General features: G+C 39.8%; 1 protein-coding gene across 3 annotated transcripts in view; it reads right to left on the bottom strand.

The window, feature by feature from the left end:
* The window catches only part of LOC146360700 (cytochrome P450 4F3-like), a 28996-nt gene extending 10229 nt beyond the window's left edge, over positions 1 to 18767 (bottom strand). The window contains exons 1-5 of one of the 3 annotated variants that reach the window (XM_084921699.1): positions 18657 to 18767; positions 18484 to 18562; positions 16625 to 16722; positions 371 to 638; positions 72 to 216 (exon numbers count right to left, since the gene is read on the bottom strand). In XM_084921699.1, coding sequence (XP_084777825.1) covers positions 72 to 216; positions 371 to 562 — 337 coding nt within the window. In that variant the 5' untranslated portion in view covers positions 563 to 638; positions 16625 to 16722; positions 18484 to 18562; positions 18657 to 18767. Of the gene's footprint in view, positions 1 to 71; positions 217 to 370; positions 11098 to 16624; positions 16723 to 18483; positions 18563 to 18656 lie in introns of those variants that run through there. The other 2 variants (XM_084921701.1, XM_084921700.1) reach the window with 2 other exon arrangements.

The raw sequence follows: 18767 nt of genomic DNA, 5'->3' as shown, positions 1-18767 counted from the left end.
AAATAGATGATGGATGATGTAAGAGAAGAACAAAAACTCTTGAAATGTGGTCTGTTTGTGTTTTATCCTACCAGGTGCCATTAACAGAGGTTTGATATAGTCAGGGTGGAAGAGTCTGACCAGGTGATAGAAAGGACCAAGGACCCAGTAGCAGGAGTGTTTGTATGTCTTCACCATGTCATCCATCAGCTGGAAACCTTCTTCTCTGCCCCGTATCTATCATATTTTATCACAAAACAAGACCTTAAGATCAGTAATCAAAGAGGAAATTTATTGTGTCGCAACAGAAAGTACATGAACCCTACAGCTTTTATGATGTAGAGATGATAAATACGTAAATATAAAACTAGAACATGCCTGTGTATCGTACCTGGCCCAGATGGCCCAACAGCCATGAGTTTGCCGGTGGTTTGCTGAAGCATGACAGCCTGTGAGAGTACCAGACTTTCCTCACAGTCAAAACTGCAACCGCAGCAACCAGTCCAGTACTGAATATGTACGTTAGTGAACAGAGACAAGTCCAGCTGAGGACCGGAGAGAGGACACTGTGCAGGAGAGCCATCGCTGAGAGAGAAATTAATATTCAGAAGTCCTCTGATCCTGCTATGTGGTTGAGGAAACTGCTCCAACCCTCAATTCTGATTCGACAAGGGGAAAAACAAATTACTGACAGTTTTCAAAAAGAGGCAGTCTCCCTGTCAAATATTGGTCAGGCCTGATATTGGTCATATATGGAATGCAAAACATGCCAGTCTGATTATAGTGATACAGTGTGTTAGTAATGCACTTAAAATAAACATAGTGATGTATCAGTTAAACTAGATAATTTTATATAGAATAATGTTAAAGTAAAAGGTAGCTGCACAGTTACAGTTTTGAATGTGATTGTTGTTACAACCATACAGAAGAAGATTCTTTAAACATTTAAAAATTAAAGTTAATTTGGACTCATAGCTACAAGCAAGTTAACAACACTGTGCATTATACAATTCACGACTTACTGGGGCTGAATTCAAAAGGTAGACACTGGTTGTCAATGAGTATCTAAAGACTGGATCTCTGAGATTAAGTGACTACTGCGAGGAACATGAAAATGGATAGCTCACACTTAGCCCAAATTAAGTATAGTAAGGTGGCATTATTGTTAACATGTGAAAACAAATTGAAGAAAAAACCAACAAACAAACAAACAAAAAAAAGCTTTTTTGAAAGAGTAGGAAGAAGCATTTTAGGATTTTTGATTTCAAGAATGGTGGATTTCTATGATGTCTGTATCCAGTATTGTGGATTGTGGCCCTCTTTTAGTTCTATTGTATCATTTTCTTGAAAAGTTTCACATGTTCTTTGTTCCCTAGTTATGTACACTTTCCTTTATTCCCTTTTGTGCATTTACAACCTTGAATGTTAATCCCCTCTCGTGTGCTCCATGTTGTCCAAAGTTTCAATTTTGCTGTTTATTTTTTCAAAAAGATGCTTTTGCATTTTATGCAAATGGAAAAAGCTGTTAGACAATAAATTTAACACTTAACCTCTTTCAACACAAACACTACTTTACAGTTACACTGTAGTTGTTCTATAACCATGTTTCAGTTAAAAGCAAGAAATCTAACCAGTGTGTAGAAAGGAGATCATGAACTCAAAGATCCTTACTGGCAAGTGACCAAACACTAAAAACTGCTGACTTTCAGATATTCCAGGAGTTTAAAGCAATGTGAGGTTTATACCTAATCTGACATGAGTTAGATTTACTGGCCACTCACACAGACCTTTCAGAGTTGTTTGAAGGCTTAGGTTCCCAATTACAGCTGAAATGGTTGGTCAGTCATGTGGGCATTGCGTTGTATGTTTCATGTAGTTGTGTCAAATCTGGCATGATTACTTGCATATGTAGATAAAGCCTGTCTTTATTGATTTATATTTAAATAATCTTTAGTTTTCATTCAGAATAAGTGTGCCATCTGATGTTGCCCATTCAGTTTTATAATGGATTTACTGTAATCATTCATCACCTTCAGAGTGTTTCATTCAGATAGTTCATCAGTTGCTGTTCCAGATGACCTACTTGTACCTGACCCACTGCAGGTTAACCAACCAACCAACCGTCTGTATAGGATCTCATTTATAGTCATAGTAATCCAAGGAGCTGGGAAAGCAAAGGGACTGGACTTCTTCTATTTTCTTGAAGATGTTTCACCTCTCATTGGAGAAGCTTCTTCAGTTGTAAGACCAAATGGTGGAGTGTCCCAGATATTTAAGCCTTAATGGGAGCTGTCCCTTAAGAGGGCAGTTAACCCACTATTACCCACCCCTGATATTACCACCTCATAACAAATGTTTAAAAATCAAAGCATCATCAGAGCTCAACAGAAAAACAAATTAATTATTAAAGTATTCTGCAGCAAATGCTGTTTCTATAAATTCACTGTAGTACTTTTCTCACAGCAGCTCTTATTAATATTAGTGCAAACACAGCTGTAACATATATGAAAACAATATTGAAATAAGACTCGCAATATTGGGAGTGAAGGAGTGCTTCACAGACACAGTTTCATCCACTCTCCAATAACCTGCACTCTTTACATTGAGAACAAACAAACATTAACCTGGCTTAACTTCATTTTTACACTGTTTGAAAATCAAATCATATCAAAGCAAATGGGGGTAATTACCTGTACAGCAGAAAAGAGAGCTTCAGCTCGTTTTGACCCCGTCTGCTTCTCCTCATAGGTGCTCCTGTTCTTTTTTCTTTTGTCAGTGATTTATATACTGAAGTCCACTAAAGAGCTCTAGAGAGCTTGCGCCAGTGGGCGGGGAGATGCACAGTGTGTGCACTCAGGTCTCCCACTTACAAAGGTCTTCAACAAAACAAACAGTGAGAAATTTGAATCTGTCCGTTTGAGTGTTAGAAAAAACACTGTAAAACAGTGTTTACAAAAGAAATAATTTATTTTACACAAAGATTTGGGGAAAAGAGTTATTTTGTTAGAATAGTTAAAAAGTTACACAGAATAAGCATAAAGAATAGATTAGTAAAGCTAAACTATGTATGGCTTTTGTTATGTGTCACATGGCCCTCTTTCTTTCCTCAAACAGGACTTTAATATCACTAACCATTCCCATGTTATTACGGTGTATCCATATAAATGGCCCACCCTGTATATTATATCAAAATGTTTCATTATTGCAAACATTTTAAGAGATGCTTAATATTGTTAACATCTTAACAGATACTCTGACCCGTAACTAACGTAAAATGCTTCGAGCAGAAGTAGATGCCTTTCACACATGCGTGGTACAGATTGGGTTTCCTGTCTGGATCGTGTAGTGACAGTCGGGTGTATCCTTCGTGGCCCAACCTATCCCAGAATTCATAGCGCGACCAAGCCAATTCCAGTTTCCAACAATGGTGGCAGCTACTTAGTTTCAATTTTACTCTTATAACGTTTTCAGGTTGACAAAATAAACTTTTAAGATATTTTCAGACGAGAATGTAGCTGTGTAAATTTTAAATATCTGCTCAGTTTATCAAGACATCACGTTCTCCAACATTTTCGGAGATGTCTGTTTCCCACCAGCTTGCCAGCCGGGGCGAGAACAGTGAACTCCCGGCACGGTCTTTCGCTACTCAGGTTAAATATGATATATAAGTCACTAAGATAACTTCACAAGGCCCATAAAGGGTAGAAGGTCATAGATTGGCATTTTAGAAGCAATAAACCAATTTGGTTCCTAGGGGACTCGAATTCGAACTGTATGCCAACACATTGTTTTGGAGAGACTCAGATCAACAGCTATCTGGGAGTGTCATTTTATCACTTCCACCAGATCTTGGAGAAAACACCTACACATCCACCAGTAAACCTGGTGGTGCTGTCGGTGGGCATTGACAACAGAGACCAAGATCCACACAAAACATCTATAAAACAACTTCGAATGCTTTACTGAAAAGCTCAGTCAGTTTTTCCCAACGCAGATATTTACTTTCCACTGATAAATTATTCACATCTTTTACCGCAGGAACAAAAACGAAATTTGGACATTTTGAATGAGTTTGCTGTAAACCACTTGCCCGTAATAAGTCGACTAGCCGAGGATCAATTCCATACTGTAACGGATAATATCCATTGGACTCAAGAAACGGCGGAACGACTGTTTAAACACTGGTGCAGGGAGCTACAATTAAATTTTAATTCAGATTGAACCTAATACAGGGAATGCCGTTAGCTTATTCTCCTGCATACCTCATCAGGGAATGGTGTAGAAATGAGATGGTTGCCATCTTCCCTTTACAGTCTTTCAGTTGTCCTCTTCCCCCTCCCTCTCTTTCTTTTACTTTAATTTAGCCTAGATTGACCTAGAGAGGGGCGACACCTTACAAGGGGGGTTTAAATCTAACCCCAACCAGGAGTTTAAATGGGCATAGCCCCCACCCCCCTCCCTTGTGTTTAGTCTCTCCCTTTTTCCATCTTATTCACATTCCTGCTCTGGATGTTACCCGGTGTCGGGTTCTCCCCTTGGTCCGCGACAGCCCTAAGACTCCCTCACGGACCCCATTCCCCTACCCAGTGATTAGTCAATATCACGGTTTTAGTTTAGTTTTTGTTACTGGTTTTTCTTCTAAATTTTTCCATCTTATGTGGGAGGGAGGGGACAAAGACTACTACACAGATTAAAATAACACAATTATAGCATTGGGAAAACAGACTGAACACCCCGCTGATTTTGTACTTTCAAATGCATTCATTGCAATACTTGAGCATAATGGGACTCCAAGCCTGTGTGACGTGGACGGAAGGCCAGAGGAAGAGGCAGGAGAGGATGTGGATCTCCAGGCTACGAACCCAGCATACGGAGGGCCTGAACGTAGATCAAAGTGCTCCTTTGGAAATGTATTGATACTTGTTATTTGCTATTTGTAATTCTTTGCATGACAATAAAAGCGAGAAATGTACCATGTGGGGTTAAAAAAAAAGAAGAAAAAAAAGTGTCTTTAAATCTCTCATTAGACATGCCGCATCTATTTGTTAGAATAAACGTGACAGCAGCCTAATGTGACACATGGGGTGAGGTATGGGCGACAGTGGCCAGACGGCTGTTGCCAGTGATTATTGTGATTCCACAGGCCCCAAACCTAACACCAACCTTAACAAGTATTCCGGTTGGGTGAGAAAAAAAAATGAAGTTAATGTTTTGTGTTGTGCGCATGCGCAGCGTCTGCGCAGAAACAACAGGTAGGATGTTTTTTGAGGTAGGATAGATTCCGGGAACACCTGCAAATACATCCTATGTTGCAAGCCTCTATTAAGGCTAAAAAACCTAGCAATCCAATGAGATCTCCAAACCAGAAGTTCTTCACTCAAAGAGGAAAAAAATAAATTAACTCAGTACTTTGTGAAACGTGCAACTCCCACCACATTACTCCAGGCAACAGGTTGTTTTCAGCTCCTTCAGAAGCAGCTGTTCTGAGTGCAGTAGCTGTCATGATAGGCTGTGTGGTAAGCAAGCGGGAAAGGTAGACTCAAGAGCAGGACTCAAAACCGGGGGTTAAACTCAAAATGCAGTTTCATTGATGGGAAAAAACTCCTTATAAATAAACTCACAAAAACACAAAACAAAACTCTGAACAGAAGTGCTAAAGACTAAATGGTAACAGAGAAACTAAACAGGAGCCAAAACATACAGCATGTAGAGAGTAGCAACATTAAAGACATGACAGAGAGCAAAGGAAAACACAGGGCTTATATACACAGGGGAGTAATCAGGGAATGGGAAACAAGAGGGAGACACAGCTGGGAGAAATTAGGCTAAAAAGACAGGGGAAGTAAAAATGAATACACTGACATAAGACATGGACCTTCAAAGTAAAACAAGAAACAAATTACAAAGATGCGGACTTGACACAGAGAGACAGACTTGAAAGAATATAACCCGTAATACAAAATCAAAGCAGCACAACTTAAGAATCAGAACATAAATCATAATCCAGAAAAACACCAAAATATAAGAAACAAAAAAAGCTGGGCCAAAATGACCCAGAACCACGAGAGTAGCACAAAGATGAGGAAGGTCCGTGATCTCCACGTGCTCCACAGCTACTTTTCGTTTCTCACGTTGCCAGAGGTACTCTGAGCGACGTGGACACACAGAGTGACTATCTGGAGTCCGTCTGTCGTTATCCAGTCCGGTAATGATCCTCTGTAGCTTTTTAAGTTCCACAAAGTTAGCGAAATGGCAGTCTACAGTAATCCTTTCGAACTCTATAAGAATTCGAAAATGCGACATCATTTCCAGGGTAAAACCGCAAAGGATTGTAGGTACAAGTGGCTAGTGCACGTGGGCTATTACAAGACAACAGTCACACAGAGATAAACAGAGACACAAAGAATGGCAAGAAGCTGTTGTATTATTAACTGCTATAGCTGGTCGCATGACAGCCACGGGAAGCCGACGGGTAAAGAGATCGGTTTTTATTGGATTCCTTCGTGGAAGAAAAATTGTTCATGTTTCCAAAGTCGCAAAGAGGCAATGGATGGCCTGGATTGCGGGGGAACTCCCGAGACAGACCGTGCTACAAGAAATCCCTTTCACTGGAAAGAACAGTGACTGTCGCTGCTCTTTCACTGGAAAGAACAGTGACTGTCGCTGCCCCCTCTCTCTTCCAGTATTCTGGAGCAAAGCACAAACCACAGGACAGTAGTGATGGGATTTCCGGCTCTTTTTAGAGATCCGGCTCTTTCGGCTCGGCTCACTAAAAAGAGCCGGCTCGTTCGGCTCCGAACCAGCTCTTCAGGTTGTTTTGTTGCTTTAATTAATTTATCATTAACAATAATATAAAATTATGCAGAAAAGGAATTACTAATGTAAAAAAAGTGGTTTTATTTATATATGTTTATATATGGCCCCTAGAGACAAAACACGTACAAACTCTAAAGCATATACAAACTCCAAAACACATTTCTAGCGTTAACTGAACTTCCAAAACAGAGCTACCCAGATCACTTAAATTACACAATTGAAAGCATGTGTGTATTGTTTGTGTATTTATAGACAAGCACTCATATTTATTCAAATAATTAAAAAAAAAAAGTTCATTTACCTGTTACTACCACACACCAAATCCGGTTGTTGATACTTTCTGGCTTGTGTAGCCACGAGGTAACAAAAGCTCAACACTGCGCCCTAGCATCCTGGAGCACTTCTGTTGTCTTTTGTACGTGATTCTGAGTTTGTACGTGCTTCTAAGTTTTTACGTGTTTTGGAGTTTGTACATGCTTCGGGGTTTGTAAGTGCATCTGAGTTTTTACGCTTTTTGGAGTTTTTACGCGTTTTGGAGTTTGTACATGCTTAGGAGTTTGTACGTGTTTTGGAGTTTGTACGTGCTTTGTCTCTAAGGGCCACCATAAATATACTTTATTTATTCACTCCACATAAAATGTAATAAATAAATCATATAATACAAAAATCAACTATTTACATTTTAAACTTTTAACTATTTAAATTTTCAGCTTTTTCCTTTTAAACAAATTTAACATGAAACAACACAAAACACTGCAAACCACAACACAATTAAATATAAATTAAAATATTAAACCAAAAAGAAGATGCACATTCTCTGTCATATGGGCCTGCATGATTTCTGAATCCTTTATCATCTGCAACTGAAAATAGTGGATGATTACTATACCTTTCTAATGTGACGTTGTTGTCCCTTGCTCTTTTTCTCTCTGGCTCTGTTCCTGTGCTACTGCGAGTGTAACTAATGCCCCTCCCCCCTCTGCCCAGCGCAAAGTACAGGCCGCGTGTGCGGAGTTTAGCGGAAAAAAGGGCGAGAGAGAGGGTGAGAGAAAGAAAAAAAAAACCCTCACGGCTCCCAATAAGGAGCCGGCTCGCGTCGTTCACTTCAAAGAGTCGGCTCTAAGAGCCATTTCGTTCGCGAACGACCCATCACTACAGGACAGCCTAGGGCTGCCTGGTTTTCTTTAGCCCATTCCGATTTTAGTGGATTTTAATGCCGTGGCTGATGCCACTGGACTTTTTCTGTGCTTTTTACTTTTTCTATGCTTTTACTGTGTGTTCCCCTGGCCAGGGGTGTTTTTAACTGTTTTAAATCTTTTTTGTGAAATAATTAGATTTTAGTAATCGAGTTTTATATTGTTGTATTGCCTTGGCTACCCTTCCTCTTGTGTTAGGGTCAGCACCGACCCATTTTAAATTTTAAATGCATAAAAAAAAATCACATAAATGTGTTTATTGTATCAAGGCTTTTTGACATTGTCAGGAACCTCTATTTCTACAAAATAAAACAAAAAACATCTTTTCACTAAATTCTAAAATGCTCTAGTTGAAATTATGACCTTTGTGTTGTTAGGGTCGGTTTCCACCCAGTTATGATAATATGAGTATAAAGCAATAATTAGAGCCAAAACTGAAATCTGTCCAGTGCACTGTCAGCTGACCCACTGACAGCCAGCTCCTTTCCTAATCATGTGAGCTTTAGGGGATTCTCATTTTGCGTGTTTTTCCAGTACAGTATACCTGCACAAAAACAAACAAAGACAGGCATGTCAAGACATGTGAGATGAATTCATCAGCCATTTGACTTCGAGAGTGCACATTCACAATTTGCAGCATTCAAAAATGAGAAGAACATTTACAGTGAGCCAAGTTCTGAATCATATTTTTGGTGAAAATGAAAGAGAGGACACAGAACAACATAGCAATTCAGATGAGCAGGTTTCTGAGGAGAAGGACAATGTGGAGTATCATCCAGAAGACACAGACACATCTGATCAGAGGAGGAGGTCGCTGGTGCTGAAGCTGCTCCTGCTGAAAGATTCAAGTCCAAAAATGGTAAGATCTTTTGGAGCGCAGTACCTCATGATGTACATGGCAGGGCAGCTGCTGCACACGTCATCAAAGTGACCCCTGGAATCAAAAGGTTTGCACTGACCAGAGTCAGTAACATCAAGACATGTTTTGAGCAATTTATGCCATTGTCACTAAAAAGGATCATCATTACTATGGTGGACCTCGAAGGAAAAAACAAGTCCATGGCAACACGTGGAAAGACGTTGATGAGGAATAGCTGGATGCTTTCATTGGTGTTCTTCTTCTTGCTGAAGTGTACAGATGCTGCAATGAGGCCACTAATAGTCTATGGGACGGTTCGACAGGCAGACGTATTTTACGGGCAACAACGTCACTTCAGACATTTCAAATGATATCAAGAGTCCTCAGATTTGACAACAGAGAGACCTGAGTGAGATCTGAGATCTGGAGCGTTTCCGCAGGTCCTTCCTCCCTGCAGCTGTCAGACTGTACAACCCAAACTGCTCCCAACAAACATAGATGTTTACATCTGCGCTGTAACTTGCACTATTTTATCGAACGATTCACACTACCACCTGGGTTTGCCTCTTATCTGTATTTAATTTTATTTATATTTAATAAGTGTACAGTACTCTGTTTTTGGTAACTATTGTCCTTGATGTAAATATGTAAAAATTGTGTATGTTTCTGTTCTGCGTCCTGAGTACTGTTTGTTTGTATATGTGTTTTTCTTGCTTCTATTACAACCAAATTTCCCCTTGTGGGACAATTAAATGATTATTCTATTTTATTCTATTCTATTCTATTCCATTCTATTCTGATCTACAGATTTACACAGGCAAAGCTGCGAGTGGCATCCCTGAGACCACCTCCAACATGAAAATGTGTGGTCCTCAATATGGACTGTAGGGTCACAATATCACTTGTGACAATTTTTCTTTTTACCAGCTATGACCTCAGACAAGAACTTCAAAGACGCAGCTGTACCTTCAGGAAGTGATAAAAAGCCCACAATTACCCACGACTATAACCAAAACAAAGGAGGAATGGATTTTTTTCCTTTTTTCCCCCAGTTTATATTAAAGTTCTATTGCTTCTCTTTATGTAAATATCTATGGCCGTAAATTGACCCGCAACACCACGGATGTCACTTTAGTTATTAATATAAAAATAAAAAATAAAAAATCAATAAAACAAATTTAAGTAAGAGATGTTTTCTATACCTCTCAGTAATAGTCTGGCAACACAAAAACCTTTTATGTATTAATATGATTCTCTTGAGGGTCATTTTACCATTTTTTTTTATTGAAATCAAGGGGTATAGTCACAACAAAGACCCAGAGGCCAACAACCCGCCCCCGACCTTACACACACAACACAGACATCACATGGGGATACAAGTCAGAGAACGGTTGCAGTACAGAAAAAACACTGAAATGTACACTACAATGGGAAAGTACAAGAGGAAAAAACAGACCTCTGCTCATGCTGGGCTATAGGAGGACCGCATGAGAACAGGAAACAAAAAAACTCCTCTGCACAGAAAGCACATAAATGTCCACAGTACAACATTATAGAGCACGTGACCAGCAACAGGGTTGGGTAGGGGATAAGGAGTAATCCCAGGCAACACAGCAGCCATCCTGCCACTGCGCCGTCTCTCCAGCACGGGCCCAGACCCGCCTCGTGTTCCCAGGAGCCAACAAGCATTGAAGGCATTGGAAGGGGAGGGGGGATGTGTGAGTGCTTATCAGTGTAAGTGTATGTGTGTGCGTGTCCATAGTTCAGCTGAGACAGTGTCCTTCGCCCTATCAGGCTAAGTAAACAGTCTACCAGCCAACCCAGGTGGCCTTGCATAGAGTGGGAAGAACAGTCCACACACAGTCATTATCAGGGAGTTTTTGTTCGGCTCCAGCCTTGAGCCCACAGCTGGCGCCGAGGGGATATCCACATTATGATGTTGATGTTGTTGATGTTGTTGAGTTTTCTTTTATGCGAGCAGCTCATGAGAATTTCAAAGCTGTTCTTTAACACTCTGACACTGGTCTCTCAATCTCCCGTTGGAGAACCGCGAGCTTCTCCAGGGCTCGCAAAATTTCAAAATCCCTGGTAGCCCTTTGGGCAGAGACTCTTCAGTTTTTGGTAGCCCAAAATAAATTTAAGTAGCCCGAATAAAAAAGAGAGCAATTTTTTGATTGATGTTTTGTTTCCTGTTTTGTTTCCGTTACAATATTATACATTAAAGTATAATATTGTAACGGAAACAAAACATTAATGAAAAAATTATTGAAACACAAATTACAACATTGTATAATGTTTCCTCTCTGTTTTATATTTGTAGCACTTTGGTCAACATTGTTGGATGTAAAGTGCGTTTTAAATAAAGATGCTATGCTATGCTATGCTATAAAAATTACTCAATTACTCAACTCAAATACTTGGTTCTAATTGAACAGAAATTTCTATGAACTTGTAAGAACTGTGTAGAACATGAATCAGTCTGTGTCAGATCCTGAATTTGAAATTTCCACTGAAGTCACGGGTAAGAGGCAAGTGGAACCAAGATCGAGGCCATTTGCTTTTTGAAGTTTGCAAAGACTGCTAAATTGTGCAACATCGTACGCTGTTCTAAACAGATTTTTCAGGTTTATTTTTAGTATGTTATTTGCAATTGGTGTTTGTTCCGGGAAAGATATTGCAGACTGAGCAGTAATGCATTTCTTGCATTTCTCATGGGTTCTAATGGGGGCCTTTCTTAAAATTACTGGTCCCAGTAACAAAGGCGCTTGTCGACTCAAATTGAGGGAAAACCAACAACACACCCGGCAGAACATTATGTTATTTACACGGGTGCACATAAGTGGTCCGCATGTGCGCATTCGCTGTCAAAATAAAAGACGCGCACCAGATAAGAAGTTGCAACGTGCGTTTGCGTCCATATAAAAGGCACTGTTTTTGTCCGCTAGAGTGGGATTTTCACGGCACATTCTGCACCACATCTCTGTGCGTTCATCATTTGTTTGAAGCCAGCTCACCTCCTGCAACCACTTTTCCGAGAATACGCGCTTCTTTTGTGGTTCGGACTCCTTCTGACATTTCTTTGGAGGTGGAGGAACACCAAAGTAATTGCTTAAAGGAGCTTCTTCGACATCTTTAAGAGTTCTAAACAAATGTCTGTCCTCCTCCAGGAAATCGTATGTACGCAAACACCCGTTGCAACTTCTTATCTTGTGCGCGTTTTTTATTTTGACAGCGAATGCGCACCTGCGGACCACTTATGTGCAGCCCTGGTTATATAGCTCATCATATCGCAGCCACAGAAATTCTTTTGTCCATGAAACCATAAAGCTGCACTTTCTTTTTGCCTTATAGTCTGATTTGTCATAACTTTTCCGTTTTGTGGTAAGCTTTTCTTTGGCTGTCACTTCTTCACCCTGACCTGTCTTATTTGGCTCAGCAGAACTAAAATATATATCCTGCTGCTTTTACACACGCACTCACATAACGCTCAGCGATTCTCTGCGCGATCAACCTCTCACATGTTTAAGCTGCGGGAGATTTCACTTGTCATGTTTGATAGTAAGCTAACGATTGATAAGACGATGTCAGAGGAATTGGTGCGCAAATTATCGTCACTCACCAATCAGTGCTGTCGCTCTCTATACACAGTTCGGGCGATTGCAAAGTGAAAGCAAAAAACAAGCGCAAATTCAAACGCGATTTCAATATGTCACATATTGACAGTGGCTCACCGATGCCAATGACATAATTACCCAGCTACATTTCCGAAAGAATGCAAAACCATTGACATATATTTTTCCTTCCTATGATAGCCCGACGGGCAGGGCAGAGATAGATTTTGGTAGCCCGACTGGCAAAATCGCTAGCCCCGGGACGTCGGGCTAGCGATTTTGCGAGCCCTGTTCTCCATGATGTTATCAAACTTGCGCTCTGTGGTGTTGGCATTCTTGTGCTCAGAGAGCCGATTCTGAGAACTCACGACTGCAGTGAGCTGTTCTACGATGTAATCCAACTTTCGCTCAGAGGTGTTATTCTGAGTATTCACGGCAGCGGTAAGCAGAGATGGGCAGTAACACGTTACTTGTAACGCGTTACTGTAATCGGATTACTTTTTTCAAGTAACGAGTAAAGTAAGGGATTACTATTGCAAAAACGGTATTTAGATTACCGTTACTTTCCCGTAGGAACGCTGCCTTACTGCGTTACTAAAACCGTTATTTTTTGCGAGAATGTCTCATGACAGTGACGTAAGCGACGTTCATGACAACAGCTGTGTGCAGATCAACAATGGAGTATATATCGAGTACGGAGAGAGTATGAGCGTGCAGCATTTAAGTACTGACCTTATTTTGAGTTTGATTCCATAAAAAGTGACAAAAACATTAGCGTCCCTTGTGCGTGGGAAGAAAACTTCTTTTTACAGCGGAAAAAAACCCCTAAACTTCCGAGCAAGCACCGAGTGCGCTATGAGGTAATGGGAAATTCACAGAGAAACTCGCGGATTCTTCAACTGCGCTGCGGCACACCTGCACCAGGGTAAACCTCCGCCTACCCCGCTCCTGCTTTACAGGTGAAAATAGAGCAACAGGACCGCTAGTCTTTGATTTTATTTATTTTCTGCTGTGTTTTACTTGCATCTATTTGAAAGACTGAGTGTAAACACAAAAAATATTTTATTTTATGTGCTGGAATGTGCAGAAAATAGGTTTAAATGTTAAACTAATTTCTTCCAGTCAGAGAATGTTGCAGATAATTTAATTTTTGCTTGATGCATAAAGTTAAAAGATTAAAACTGATAAAACAAGTTTAAAAAAAAGAGACTTTTCCATTTGATTACATTTTGTATGATGGATTATGCAGAAAAAGTAGAATTGGGCTGAAAGATCTATCGCTTTATCACCTATTCAGGTTGTAAATCGTGTTTTAAAAAAGTAACTAAGTAACTAAGTAATTAATTACTTTTGAAAATAAGTAATCAGTAAAGTAACGGGATTACTTTTTTGGGGGAAGTAATCAGTAATTAGTTACTGATTACTTTTTTCAAGTAACTTGACCAACACTGGCCGTAAGCTTCTCCAAGGTCTTAACCATGCTGCACTCAATGAGCCCGTTCTGAGAAGTCGCGCCTCGTCCCATCGTTTCAATCCCAGCGGGCAGCCTTGGGGGGGTTTGAACAGCCGGTTCCGCTTTCTTAATTCTCCGATAAGCCAGGGCCAAGCCAGCTCCGATCAGCAAGAACCCTGTTATCATGGTTCCGCATAGGTAGATATCTTCAGCGTCCTCGATCGACAGTCCCACCAGGCACACGATCCTCTGCCACCCGTCCATCATGTATCCGGCAGGGAAAGTCCCTCCAGGGCACTCGGGCTCTCCCGAGCCCAGACTTCTCGTTAAAGGGTGTCAATAGCATTCAGAGACCAGTTGATCAAATCCATAATTCTCTTTTAGGTTTAGAGAACAGACTGTGAGAGAGTGTTCCAGGGAAAGTAATACACACGAGACAAGAGAAGCTAAGCAGGGAAGATAAGGTAAGGAGGAGAGGAGAAAAGTGCGACTGCCTTCGCCGAGAGCCAAACGAGAAAATTTTTATTGGCACAGATCATTTAATTGAAATATAAAAAGTACCCTTTAGATATGATGAGAGCCAAGCAAGAACCTGATCTGCTAAACCAACAAAGTTTTGAAGCCTTTGAATTCTAATGCGACAGTCAACAGTGCTGAAAGCAACAGTGAGATCGAGCAGAACTTAAACTGAAACTCTTTGTAAGTCACTATTGATCTTTAGGGCATTGATGCAAGAGCATCAAGCAAGTACTGTTTCTGTGCTATGATCAATTGACATAAAAGTGCCTCTTACTAAGGCATATTTTACACATATTAGATATTTCTTCACTAGCAGATGGACCGGCACTTGAATCTGCCTGCAACCAGTGTTGACAAGCAAGCTTGTCTCTGCGGTGGAAGTTTTCTCTTTCTGTTTTTTTCTTAAATTTTTAAGTGCAATAAACTTTCCATCAAAGTTCATCTTGTGTCTCAACTCCAAAGTAATAATAAATAATTTTTTTTAAAGACGGAGACTCTACAGTACGCAGCGGTAGCATCTCTTCCACAATGTGGCCTGCAATCATTTTTTTAAGCTCACCTTGAGACGCTTTCTGTGCTGCTGAAGTAAAATCACGTTTTGCCTGCTTAGCAGGAGTTGCCGCGGAGTTAACCGTGGATGATGAACAAGGATCACTCAGAAGTGTTCGTCTATGCTCTTGTGTCAGGCGCTTCAGTAGATTACTCGTGCTATTAACAGTTTTAGCATGAGTAAAAATAGTTTTTACATATTACTGTAATGTTCTTGTCTGCTTGTTTCAGAAAAGTGAAGACACGGGAATATGTCCATTTCAAAAAACAGCCACTCGCTTCAGTCGAGTCCAACAGCTTCCGCTTTAGAATATGACTGTGCAGCAAACTGACGCGAAATGACGCGCAGCTGCACTACAGCGATGTTAAAGCGGCAGAGTTTACTTCTACGTTTAGAGGACAAATTATTGAAATTAAATAATGATATTCAGCAAGTTTAATTATTTTACAATGTAACGCAAGTACATTGTAAGTAACTGTAATTAAAATGCCTAAAAATGAACAGTAATTAGTTACTCTACTTTTTCAGTGGAAAAGTAATTTAATTACAGTAACGCATTACTTAGTAACGCATTACACTCAACACCGTCAAGGGCAAGGTCTGGCTGCTAATGTCACCCTGGGTTCTTGGCTAGCTTTGTGTTAGCATGAAGAGCAGAAGTTTTCTTAGCAGCATAATGTGGTTGTTTCTGTGTGCGTTGCAGTTTCCAGTGTACCATTGTGCTCTTGTCCTTTAGTGCAATAAAAATTAAAGTACTGTGCATATCACTGCTACAGACTGCACCACTATTTTCCTTCTCCGGTACACAAACTGAAATCAGCTAATTGTAGTGCAAGTGCAAGTGGAACTAAGCAGAATCAATAGGCAGGCAGACTAACAATTCAATTGAAAACCTGGGTACTGGTTCTCGATTCCCATGCCTAGTCATACAACAATACATACATACAACAATTTTGATCTAATTTTCCACCACCATTATAAATGAATTTGACTGTGCCATCATCACTAAGGATAAATAGACTGATATACTTAGATTTGCTACATTCTTTGTAGATATTCCTCTTTAATATTCATGCATTACAGTTATCCTTAGTCTCTGTGGCATCTACATGCTGTCTCTTAAACCTTTTATAAGGGGGTTATTGATTTTGCATCTTTACAGGTTTTAACAGTCCATCGACAGAGAGCAGCAACCAGGCAAACTAAATCCTCATTGTTTCCTGGAGAAGGAAAAACAGGAACATTTTTTTGGATCAAGAATTTAGTCCAGCAAAAAATAGCATTGCAGTGAATATCAGATATGTTAGGCTCCTGTGGATTCTGACGGTTAGTATTCGTTCTTCTCTAATGCTTTACCACCTCCAATTGCAACACTTCTGGCAAGAATTATAGAGTTTTCCTCACTGCCAGTTGCAATAACAGGACAGAAGGACTGACAATCCTTTCTTTTTTGTATTTTTCCCATATTTTTAAAATGAAAAGAGCATTTCACCAAGCAAAGTTTTATTGATTATTTCAAAAGATAATTTAGCAAACTGTTATCCTTGGATTCTGAGCCTCTTATCAGCGTTTAATTTCAATGCCACTGCTGGCTGACTGTATTTTGTTTGGCAAACAACAAGCACTAGTGAACTGAAATACCTTGGCAATTGAGTAGAGTGCAGCCAAACTTAAAGGTGAACCTGAAGAAATGCAAAGACACCCGCAGGAAGAAGCTGGAGGTCAAACCAGTGGCCAACCTGGACAAAACAAATGAACTCTTAGTGATTTCTGCAAGAGGTTTACAGGTTCACAGCCCTCTCCTGCCTATACACACCCAGACTGCCTTCAACAATGTTTCCCATCCATTTTAACTCAGATGAACTCTTTGGCTCGGATTACCCCACCTCTGACAAACATTACGGTTTTACTGTGACTTTTGGCCAAGTTAGGAGGAGGGGGAGCTGGAGAAACTCCATGAGAGCAAACCTGCAGGCCAAGATGGCCTCCTGTTTGTGAGCCCAATAGTAGTATAATAGAACATAAAAGGTAGAACAGCTATTTATTGTCATTGTAGAATGTACAAGAAAATTGTGTGTGCTCCACAGCAACTCTGGACTTACTGGAATAAAACATAAGAAACAGACAACAAAGGAGTGTCTCAAATATGTTTTAAAATAATTATTTGTTATCTTTTGATTTACAATCATTTTCACTTTCTTATGTTTTAGTTTTGGTCTTCAGTTAAAATCATCTGAAGCTGGTGACTGGTAAGGTTCATGAAGAAGAAAATCCAATCTGCATCCACAAAACGTTCACTGACTCAGCAAACATATAGATTGTTTTTCACAAAGTAAAGGATTTTCTGCTTATCTATATGACTTGTGGACTTCAGCCTAACAGCCCTATCAACTACTGGTTACTGGTCTGGTCTTGTAATCCATACCATCAAGCTGCATTCCTTTCCTCACTCCAACAGTAAATACGATGAAATTCAACACAGCAGTATGTTTGTTTGTTTTTTTCAAATATATTATTACTTTCCAAAACTCACCTGTCACCTACTTCAACTATAATGCAACATATACACTTAAAGATATGACATTGTGCTCTTTTGTATTCAAATACAGAGAAACAGAGAGGGCGAGCTGGCTGCAGATGTCTGGTAAACTCAGTCTTCCTGACTTAACAGCCAAAATTTTCTCTTCAGCATTCACAATGCTGACAAAAGTGACATTGCTAGAGACAGTTTCTTAAATTAATCTAAAAATAAATAAATAAATGTTTTATATGACTTTTCTATCCAGACATAGTGGTGGTATCAGTGGTGATGATGGCGGTTATTCAAATAAAATTTGAATAATGAAAACTGGAGTACCGTGTTGTATCTGCACAGAGATACGTAACAAGCAGGTCGCTGTCTGAAGCACTGAAAGTTCACTGACCTCACAACACATCAACAGACAGACTAACCCTGGACAAACTGTCAGTCTATCCATGGTGAATATATAAAGACAGACAACCATTTGCACTAATATTCACACCTATGGTCAATCTAGACTCAGGAGTTGGACTAAGTGGACTGTGGGAGAAACCAGAGTTTGCAAAGAGAACATGCAAAGGCCCCAGCCTGGATTTGAACCAAGGATTTTCTTGCTGTGAGGGACAGTGCTAACCAGTGCAGTAATTTCCTGAAATACTAGACTGAAAGTGAGCGATGAACTCCATAAAAAGGCTTTGCAGTTCATGTGCCAGTTAAAAGTGGCACAGCAGGTTCAGTGATTAAACTGCTTTACAAGAGTCTTATAGCCTGGAAAATGATCTATCCGATTTGAATATTGAAAACTGTTGTAAAATATTGTTCAGACAGAGATAAGTAGCAGACAGCTCCTTGGTAAGATACTCAAGTTCACTGAACCAACAACACATCAGCAGAATTTATGCGACACAATGTTTAAACATGTAAAAAAAAAAAAAGTGCTGTTTCGGCATGATCATTAACAGAGAAGACATTTTCTGACCTTTGTCTTCAGACCTCACATATTGTCCAGGAGTGTAGTGAAGTTAATGATCAATGAATGACCATAAAAAACTACATCTCTAAAAAGAACAGAAGAGTTTGATGAAATTAAATTCAAATGTATTTTAAATTATCTAACAAAGATACACTACCTTTTCAAAATAATTTACTCACCAATTCAAATCATTGAATTCAGGTTATTCAATCACTTTCATCGCCAAGTCTAGAAGCAGTCTGCACACCTGCTTCTACAAACATTTGTGAAAGAATGGGTCACTTTCAGGT

This window comes from Perissodus microlepis, chromosome 23 (genome assembly GCF_051167445.1).
Source record: "Perissodus microlepis isolate ML-2025 ecotype Zambia chromosome 23, ASM5116744v1, whole genome shotgun sequence".
Taxonomy (NCBI): Eukaryota; Metazoa; Chordata; class Actinopteri; order Cichliformes; family Cichlidae; genus Perissodus; species Perissodus microlepis.
Note: the sequence above shows the minus strand (reverse complement) of the source record. Positions and strands in the feature narration are given on the sequence as shown.